The sequence below is a fragment of the Silene latifolia genome, chromosome 5 (genome assembly GCF_048544455.1).
Source record: "Silene latifolia isolate original U9 population chromosome 5, ASM4854445v1, whole genome shotgun sequence".
In the NCBI taxonomy this organism is placed as follows: Eukaryota; Viridiplantae; Streptophyta; class Magnoliopsida; order Caryophyllales; family Caryophyllaceae; genus Silene; species Silene latifolia.
This window is the reverse complement of record NC_133530.1, coordinates 51,478,090-51,488,784: the sequence shown is the minus strand read 5'-3', so window position 1 is coordinate 51,488,784 and position 10,695 is coordinate 51,478,090. Positions and strand designations below refer to the sequence as shown.

General features: G+C 40.4%; 1 protein-coding gene across 3 annotated transcripts; it reads right to left on the bottom strand.

Moving 5' to 3' along the window:
* Window positions 1-697: 697 nt before the first annotated feature.
* Window positions 698-5,819, bottom strand: LOC141657390 (RNA-binding protein P-like). 3 transcript variants are annotated; one of them, XM_074464613.1, is made up of 2 exons: window positions 4,222-5,819; window positions 698-1,259 (listed from the first exon to the last, which is right to left on the bottom strand). In XM_074464613.1, the coding sequence occupies exon 1, from the start codon at window positions 5,683-5,685 to the stop codon at window positions 4,240-4,242; it is 1,446 nt and encodes a 481-aa protein (XP_074320714.1). In that variant the 5' UTR covers window positions 5,686-5,819; the 3' UTR covers window positions 698-1,259; window positions 4,222-4,239. The 3 variants fall into 3 exon arrangements, with proteins under 3 accessions (XP_074320714.1, XP_074320715.1, XP_074320713.1); XM_074464614.1 differs by having other exon boundaries at window positions 698-1,192; XM_074464612.1 differs by lacking the exon at window positions 698-1,259 and adding an exon at window positions 2,247-2,594 and having other exon boundaries at window positions 4,222-5,818.
* Window positions 5,820-10,695: the final 4,876 nt, after the last annotated feature.

The window sequence follows — 10,695 nt, the reverse complement described above, 5'->3', positions numbered from 1 at the left end:
CATCTATTTTGTCTTTCTATCAAACCAAATCCTAACACATACGCATCCAATCTCATCCTCCCACACATTTCTTAATGTTCGTCCCCTTTTCTCTCAAGAGGAGGAAGTATATGGATTGATGCAGAGGGCATTGCTTCAAAGTCAGGCGCAATCCGAAAAGTCTGGGGATATGTTCGAATGGTCAAGCTCGGTCTGCCATGGATGGTCTGGGTGTTTTAGGCGGCTTCAGCCTTGTAGTATCACCCACTCACCCTCTAATTGAAGAAATCGACTCATCTATTTATCCTTATACCATCGTAATATCCATTTCCATTACCGTCCTAAAAACAATCCCTTTCCTCAACTGTTTTATGAACCATACCATCTTCAACTCCATGACAAGATAATTATTCATAGTTAATTTTGTTATTCATGCTCTATATTCAATAACTGGCGATATCAAGTTTCTGGATTTAAAACCCATCAACAAAAATCTCACTTATAGCGCTTACAACAAAAGAAAAAGAAAAAGAAAAACAGTGTATGCCTCACAATTTTCGAATGTGAGAGTGTCTCATGAGTCATGACTAACTAAAACCGACTGAGAGCTCTCCTAAGCTAGACCAAGCTCACATAAAACCAATCCAAACCAAACCGGACTTACCTTGTTAACAGTGAAAACTTTCCCAAGTAACCCATTCATCCAGCTTTCTACAAATGTGGACTCAAGAAATTCATTGACTTTTATGTGCACAAGAAAAATCACTCCGATAATCTTGTACACAAACACTAAACATGCTATTGAATAAAAAATGAATCAACAAACAAAATGACATTGTTTTTCCTAATCCTACTTGCTAAATTGAAATTATGCCCTTCTTAAAAGAACATAAATACCCTCTAAAAAAAACTAAGCCATTGATGTTGAATCGATCTCACAGATTTGCTGCCTAGATCTCCACAGTTGCTTATTTCATGGAGTAGGCGAAAACATAGACATCACAGTGGTTATCTACAAGCTTTGAGGATTACCTCAACTGCATCTATGGAACAATGATTTGTTCATCAGGTCACTAATTTCGCAACCAAGACTGACCATTATTCAATCCCGCAAACTTGACATTGTCCGCATGTTTCCACAATGAGAAACACAAACGAGACTTGCACCAATCAACTACACGAAGACGGGTCATCTCTATAAGACGGGTCATCTCTATATAGCATAAAATCCACAGTAAGAAGCCGGCAGTGTTTCTAAGGTGGCACGTGAAGAACCTCACCTACAATATGTAAGCTTATGTATATAAAAAGGCTAACAAGAGAAAGGTCACAGGTTTCAGGTAATAAGTAAACTCTTACCTTCAACAGCTGTACAGAAACGAGGTTTACTCCTATCGAGTGAAAGAGACAGAACCAAACATGGCATTACTGCATTAGACCTTTTAGATCATCACCAAGACATTAACCACAAAAGCTCAATTACTTAACACTAGTCGAGTCTACCAATGACCTAAATGAATAAAATCTGGTCCTCCCATGCGAAACTGACACAAGAAGGCTACGTGAATAGTAATAAGAGACACTGATTAGAGTTCTTACAGCTAATATGGCTTGCCTAAACAGCCATGAAATCCTGAAATCCCATCAATCAACACTTTCTCCACCCCATTCCGCAGAAATTAATGGCACATACGAGTGACAGAGCATTCGAGCCCAACAAGATAGATAAGAAGAAAAATAACGTTAAAAAATCGAATGATTAGACCCGGATAAAGAAGTAAAGACTCCATCATCCACAATTCTACACGAATCCTTCGACACTGCCTTCTCCAATCCCACATTTTCTTCAACCCCAAGAAACGCATGCTTAACACTATCTTACATAATTTAGACGGACACCTTTAAGGACATCACACTTCATGATCATGAGCAAAAGTACAATATCCTAGGGAGTTGATGAACATAACACAAGTAAAAATTCTAATGCTTATCAAAGTCATGATTATCAATTGAGATCTCGAGTTTTAATCTTTTTAAATTACCAGGTTTCAGAACTTCAAGCCTACCTGGTAATTTAACAGTTACCGTCTGCACATACTCAAATAACAGCTTAGATTATTTACACTGCAATAAGAACCCCCTGCACTCAGATGAATAAGGTAAATGACTAATATCAACCATTAACACGTTTTATGAAGTAGTGTATCCCAATAAAAGCACATTAAAAGAACACACATGAGGTTGGAAAGTATACAGAAAGCTCAGAATAATTTTAAAGTAGAAAAGGTGAAAATTACGATGATAAAGATAGTGTAATACCCTTGGTAAAACAACCAGAACCATTTTTAAACTTACATAACCGTCTGAGATTGGAAAAAGTAGTCAATGTCATCCAAGGGAATTTAAAGATAAACATTACAAACTTTTGGAAAGTACCAGAGTAAATAGAGGGCGAGGAAAACAGAAAACGAAAAAAGCAACTCCATTTGATTGTTCAAATACTCCAGTCTTTCTACTAGGAACATAAAGGTAAACATAAATAGATTGTAAAGTTCTTGTTTGCATAGGCTCTTGAAACTTCAGAATAATCACCAAGCCAGTACTAAAACACTGATCTGCACAATGAATACATAACCATAAAAACCAATTTAACGAAAACCAAAAATGTTGCAGAAAGCAGTACTGGCAAAATGATTAAAATCTTTCAAACATTTAAATAGTGCCGGATCACTACTTGAAAACGAACTTTGACATCAAACATTGACGTGAATTTGTCAGCAGAAACACTTACAAATTAAATATTACCTGAAAAGGAATTATTAATGATAAAATAGTTTACATAATATAACCCAAAATAAAACACATCCAAAAATAAAATAAAACCCGGAGCGTAATTCTTATATAGAGGGAAGACACTTTTGATGGGTTTCAAGATGGCAGCCATTAACTTTCTTATAAGAATGACAACAATTAACTTGAGCAACAATAACAATAAAGCACACTAGAGTCTGTAACGTTGCTTCAGAACCTAGGTAATGTTACAGCACCAATAATGTCAGTATATAGTACTTCGCTTTATCTCAATCCCATTTACATTGTCCACATTTTATTTTTCACGTCTCCTACAATCCCAAGTTAAGTACTCCGTAGAATACTCCCTCGATCCTGTATTGATACTCTAATGGGAAAGGCACGGTAAGCAGTGTGGTTAATCTACATTAAGTCAAAGGTACCAATAACATTTCATCACTAATCTCAGTAAGACATCTATCTAAACGAGGCAATATAAATAGAATGGAGGGAGGAATACAACTTAAATCAACCCAAAAAGCATCATCCTTGGTGAGTTGTGAATTGTAACCTTATCCTAATAACCAATCAAGACTAAGCTTACGAATTTAAGCTTGAATTGAAAAGGAGCCGCTCTTACACGATAGCTTCCTATGAACAATTCTACTTCTCTCACACTCCAACCTTGGGTACTATAGACAACCAAAATCATCTCAACGTGAATATAATGATTATCCTAACAATTACTCCCTCTGTCACGGTCATTTGTTTACCTATTCCATTTTAGGGTTTCTTAATCAATTGTTTACCTTTCTATTTTAGAAATGCCTTGATGGGCAATTTGATCATCCACATCCAATTTGGTCCACTTGTCATCTAATAATTGCCTCCCTCTTATCTCCTATCTCCTTAGTCATTGTGCCAAAACCAAAGGTAAACAAATGACCCGGGTGCAGGGAGTACACTACAAAATAAAATTAAGATGCAGAAACTGAAGCTCACCTTAGGGTGAAGAGTGTGTTTGGATTGAGGAATTGAGGGATTTGGAGGGAAAAGAAAGGGAGAGAGACTATTTGGATAGCAAATAAGGGTGGAGGGAAATGAAAGGGGAAAATTTGGAGGGATTCATTTTCCCTCCTCCAAGAGGAATCAAAATCTCTCCACAATAGGAGAGATTTGGAGGGAAATTGTATCCAAACACCCACACTACATTTCCCCTTCCCTCCCTTTCTCTTCCCTCCTTCCCCTTCCCCCTCCCCTCCCCTCCCCTCCCCTCCCCTCCCTTTCCCTCCACATTTGCTATCCAAACACACCCTTAATCACATCATAAACCTATCAATCAAAATCACATATAGCAGATATACATACACTAATGACACGCACGCACACGACCAATGGTCACCTACACATAAAACATGAACAATACACATAACAAAAGAAATAGAATTATACCTGACCTAGATACCAACCTCAACGACCACCATACGGCCTACCATTATACCCAAACTGCGACCTTCCGAACCCACCTTGACCCAACTGCTGATTCGGGTACCCACTATGTAACCCACCTTGACTCCCATACCCACTCTGTAACCCACCTTGACTCCCATACCCACTCAATCCCCCAACACCCGGCCCACCCCCAATCCCAGCTGAACCTCCATATCCACTACTCTGCCCCACATACCCACCCATCCCACCTAAACCCCCAACCCCACCACCAATCCCTCCCAACAAATTATTCAATCCCAAACCCGTCCCCTGCGTTGCCAACAACGCTGTCAATGCCTGCCCCAAAGCCGGGTTCAACCCACCAGCCCCAGCCACACCACCCATCAACCCTGCTCCAGTAGTAGGTGGTCCACCAACCGCTCCAATCAAATTCGGATTCTCACCCCTAACATACCCACCCCCACTCCCTCTCCCATGTCCACCACCACCAACACCAACGCCAACACCGCCACCGCCGCTTTTTACGTGTTTTGGACCGTCAATTGCCCTCTGGCAATGCAATGTATGTCCCTCAAACTGCTTATGAGGCTCCTCTAACGCCTTCCTAGCACTTTCAACACTTTTATACACATACAAACAAAACCCCTTAAACTTGCCCGTACTCCTATCAATCCCAAGTGGTCCCTCCTCAATCTCCCCAAACTTCGAAAAGTACGCCGTTAGCTTATTCGGATCAATATCCGGCGACACATTACTCACATAAATCTTCTTCTGCGTATACTCCGTCGCCGGCGTCACCGCCACCTGTCCACTCCCTCCCGCGGTGGGACCCACAGCAGCAAGCTGGCATGAAGCAGTCCTACCAGAAATAACCTTCTGCGGTTCCCTTAACGCCTTCTTCGCACCGCCACGTGTCTTGAAGAGGATGAATCCGTACCCCTTTGACTTCCCGGTCAACTTGTCCGTCACCGCCTTACAATCCTCGATTTCGCCGTATTGTTGAAACGCTGCGATTAACGTTTCGGCCGTTGTATCCCAACCTAAACCGTGTACGAAGATCTTACGATGTGCGACGTCTTTATCGGCTAGGTTTCGTACTCGTGACGCTACGTCAGGGTGATTCTCCGCTGCTTCGCGGAGTAATGTAATTAGCTGTTCTTTAGTAAACAGTTCGATTAAACTCGATATCGAATCGACATCTTCATCTTCTTCTTCTTCTTTACCACCTTCATCTTCATCAACTTGTTCTTCTTCTTCTTCTTCCTTTACTTCTTCTTCCACTTCTTCTTCGATTTCTTCTTCATGATCTTCTTCAATTGGGATTTCAACAGGTGGTTTTTCTTCTTCGACGATTTTAGTTGATTGTTCGTCGTCTTGCTTTTTCTGTTGCTTTTTCGGTGGAGTTGCCGACGTAGCTGCGGTGGTTATTCCGGCGGCGGCAGGGGTCTTTCTCTTCTTCACCATTATTGATTGTTGATTGATTGGTGTGAAAATTAAGGTTTAGATTTAACAGCGATGTGAGTGGAAGAGCGATTGAGAAATCTAGGGTTAGGAGATTTGGGAATAAACTTTTTAAAATATATGAGATAGAGTTCTGAATTCTGATGACAAACTCCGAGGGCAAGGCTGACCCGATCCGAATCACCTAACTTGATAAGATTAACCCGAGATTCGAAAATGATCCAAACTTGCTTGACTTGAAACTGATCCAAAACCCGAACATACTTGACCCGACCCGAATTTTGATTGACCCAATGTTAACATGACCTGAAAAGACCCGACCCATAACTGAGCCGATCCAAAATGACTTAAAGTGACCCAAAATGACCCGAAAAAACGAATACTAAGTCATATCAAAATAAATCGCACAAAAAAAACATATACATCAAAGTAAAGTTTTATTTGATGCAGGGCCAGGGCTCACTCAACTACACAGGAAACCACCAAAAACTAGTTCTGACCCGTCAAGAGAATTGGCCTGAATCCTTATGGCAATTGTGCAACCAATGACTCCAATTTATTTTTCATCCATGGCAAGGTCCTATGCTACAAAAAAGTCCAGGAGAAGTTTTCTAAATAAGGTTCAAAAGGTCTTCTAATCAGTCTCACAAATTCGGGTACAGCTCAAGAGGTTAGCTGAAATGATCTTACATTGTTAAGGTTAAAACTCTTTGCTTTTGTATGAGTTTACTTCAGGTTAAGTAAGGATGTTGGAAGGTTCATAGTAGTCCCTTTCAAGCCAGGGAACAAGCATCTTTGAAGCCAAGCACAAGCCACAAGGAGACTCATGAATTGCCTAGCCATTCAGGAAAGAAACAAAAGTCATGTTGTACCAGCCTGTTTGTATCAGTCTTGTACCGTCCTTATTAGGAGACTTTTGTGATATTTTCAACCACTTTTGTAAGGCCTTTTGAGCCCTTATATGTTAGCTTAAATCAAGGGTAGAGATCAGAAATGTAAGCTCTATATAAAGAGCCTTTTGTTCATTGTAAAAGGCAGATTTGAATGAATGAAAACCCTAAGAGTTTCTACTCTTTATTTCTGTTAACTTGTGATTTGCTTAGTTAACATCTCTCAACAACTTGTGCTTTGCTTAGTTGTTGGCTTAAATTTAGTTTAGTCCCTTGTGCTTTGTTTAGGTGATTGAATTAGACTTAAGATTCACTGCTCTTAAAGTTTTCTGTGCTTTGCTTGAGACTTTAAGTTTAGGGTTTATCTTGTTTCCTTGTTAATCCTCTATGAGATCCATACAAAACAACATTAACCCCTAGGTTGGTGTATCAAAATCGGTATCAGAGCCAGGTTTAACACAGATTCCATTCTTGTGTTAGTCTTTGTGAGTTCATCTTTTCCCTAACTACATTAAAAACTACAACCATGAGTGAAGAGAGAATTGCTGGATTAGAAACACAGATTGGTGGAATTGCTGGTACAGTCCACACCTTGGCTGAGGCTGTAAATGAGTTGATGAATACTCACCCTGGCCTTGGGAGAGGCAGAGGCAGTGAAAGAGGAGTACTACCACTAGGAGGGAGGCTGCCTAAAGATGAGGACCTATATGATTCACATGATAGCACAAGGAGCATGCTTTCCACCACCAGGCACACTGATAAACATTTAAAGGTAGAGATCCTTGATTTCTCTGGTAGCTTGAATCCATATGACTTGTTAGAATGGCTTAGGGATGTTGAGAGAGTTTTTGAATATAAGGGCTATAATGATACCAAATCATGTAAAGTTGCCTTTCTAAAGCTTAAGGGCCATGCATTCTTGTGGTATGAAACTATGAAGAGTCTTAGGGCCGGGAAGGAAAGGAACCCATTAAATCATGGAATAAACTTAAAAAGAAGTTGCTTGCTAAGTTTGTTTCTAAGGATTATACCGAAGACCTGCTTATTAAGTTGTCTAAACTAAAACAGAACGAGAGGTTCAGTTGAGTCTTACTTGAGGGATTTTGAGCAATTGCCATTACAATGTGAAATCAATGAGAAACCTGAGCAAATGATTACTAGGTTCTTGGAGGGTTTAAACTATAACATTGCAAAAATAGTAAGGTTACAACCATTGTAGTCTTTTGAGATTGTAGTTAATTTATCCCTGAGTTGAGAAGATGGGTAAAGAAACACCAAAAACCTACACCAAACCAAATACTCCTAGACCTTACACTGGAGTTAGGATTGGAGAGAATTCAAGACCTCTTTTGGTTATGAACAAGGGTGCCTTCGACAAGGGTAAAACACCAATGGGCCAGAAACCTACTCCCCCTTTAGATGAGAGGAGGAAATGTTATCAATGTCAAGGGTATGGGCATTTCAAGAAGGATTGTCCTTCTAAGAGGACCCTTACTGCTTCCGAGGTACTTGAATGGGAAGAGGAGGGACTTGTGGAGTATGAGCCAACAGAAGAGGAGTTAAGTGAGAAATAAGAGGAGCATTCTGATGCCTTGGTTGTGGCTCTACCTGATACGTGACATAGCTTGGTCCTTTAGAGGGTTATGCATTCATAACATCAACCCCTAGAGGAGGACCAAAGGTCCTTGATGGTCAGAAGTAGATGCACCATACAAGGAAGGGTGTGTAATATGATTATAGATGGAGGTAGCTGCACCAATGTGGCCTCTATCACTATGGTTAAAAAGCTAAACTTGGAGACTAAACCCCACCCAAACCCTTACAAACTCAGATGGCTTAACAAAGAAGCATAAGTTAAGGTGAATCAACAATGCCTTGTTTCATTCTCTATTGGAAACACTTACAAAGATGAGGTGACTTGTGATGTTGTCCCAATGGATGCTTGTCACTTACTATTGGGAAGGCCTTGAGAATTCATAAGGATGCTTTACATAAAGAGAAGAGCAATGTCTATACTTTCAAGCATGGGAACCAGAGGATTGTCCTCACACCATTATCTCCTAACACTAGAGACTATGATAGTCCTAGCTCGAGCCATCCTAAGGAGGTGTTGTTCTTGACAGAAGCAACCATGCTCAAAGGAATGCAAGAGGAGCAACCTGCTTTCATCTTATTGTCCAAGGAGGTTGAGAAACCAATGGTTGTTCCAAGTGAGGTTGAGGCTTTGATCTTTAAACACCAGGAGGTTTTTTCAAGGGAGTTGCCAGCAGGCCTACCCCCATTAAGGGGCATTCAACACCAAATATACCTCATCCCTGGTGCAATGTTGCCTAATAGGCCAGCTTATAGAAGTGATCCCAAAACTACTCAGGAGCTACAAATGCAAATAGAAGAGCTCATGTCAAAAGGGTTTGTGAGAGAGTCCCTAAGTCCTTGTGCAGTTCTAGCTCTCATAGTCCCTAAGAAAGATGGTACATGGAGAATATGCATTGATAGTAAAGCTATCAACAACATTACTTTGAAGTATAGGTTTCCAATTCCAAGATTGGATGACATGTTGGATGAGCTTTGTGGTGCTAAGTTGTTCTCTAAGATAGACCTCAGACAAGGCTATCATCAAGTGAGGATAAGAGAAGGTGATGAGTGGAAGACTGCCTTCAAAACAAAGCATGGCCTCTATAAGTGGCTTGTGATGCCTTTTGGCCTGTCTAATGCCCTAGCACTTTCATGAGACTTATGACCTAAGTGTTAAGACCTTACTTAGGTCAGTTTATTGTTGTGTACTTTGATGATATCCTGGTTTATAGCAAGTCCAAGTCTGAACATTTGAATCATTTGAACCTACTATTTCTAAAGTTGAGGGAGCACAAGTTGTTTGGAAAGCTAGAGAAGTACACCTTCATGGCTGAGGAGGTTAAGTTCCTTGGGTATGTCATCTCGAAATGGGGCATTTCTGTGGATCAAGAACAGATAGTAGCAATCAAATCATGGCCTCCTCTAAAGACCATCACTGAAGTGAGAGGCTTCCATGGCCTGACCTCTTTCTACATGAGATTTATCAAAGGGGTTTAGCACTATCACGTCTCCTGTGACTGAGGGAATAAAGAAAGGAGTATTCAAGTGGATAAAACAAGCTCAACTGGCCTTTGAACTCATCAAGAAGAAACTTTGTGAGGCATCTATCATAGCCTTACCTCACTTTGATCAATTGTTTGAGGTATAGTGTGATGCTAGTGGAGTTGTGCTTATTCAAGGCAGGAATCCAGTGGCTTTTTTTAGTGAAAATCTCAATGGGGCTAAGCTCAACTATTCTACCTATGACAAGGAGTTCTATGCCCTGGTTAGAGCTCTCATGTACTGGAGCCACTACCTTAAACCAAAGCCCTTTGTTCTTCATTCTGATAATGAGGCATTGAAGTACATCAATGGCCAACACAAGATAAGTGCAAGACATGCTAAATGGATTGAATTTCTTCAATCCTTCAACTTTTCCAGCAAACATAAGGAGGGGAAGTCCAATGTGGTGGCAGATGCCCTCTCAAGGAGACACTCTATGCTAGTGACTATTCAACAAAGAGTGTTGGGATTTGAATACATGAAAGAGCTCTAAAAGGATGATCCAGACTTCATAGAGGATTGGCTAGCCCTACAAAGCAATCCAAACAACAAAGAATCAAAGTTCACATTGCAAGAAGGGTATTTGTTCAAGGGGAATAAGCTATGTATACCTAAAGGACCCTATAGGACTTACTGGTTAGGGAGGTTCATTCTAATGCCTTGGCAGGGCACTTTGGAGTGCAAAAGACCTTGGACATCTAGCAAGATCAATTCCCACTACTACAAAAGAGCATTTGGGCCACGGCTAAATTCGTGGCGCAAGTGCTAATTTTCGTGGCTAAATCGTTTTGCCACGAGAATACCTTTTGTGACGCAAGTTGCCGTGGCAAAGAGATAGTCACGGAAAATATAAGAACGTGGCTATTATTTAATTTTTGGCCACGGATTCTCTCGTGGCTAATAACTCCCGTGGCCAAAATAATTTCTCGTGGCGAAAAAAATAATTCCCGTGGCAAACAATGTATATGAAAATTAAATAAACAAAACGTAATTTTTTTTTCACAAT

Coding starts and splice junctions, on each gene's coding strand:
- LOC141657390 (XM_074464613.1), bottom strand. CDS start 5,685: ATGGTGAAGAAGAGAAAGACCCCTGCCGCCGCCGGAATAACCACCGCA.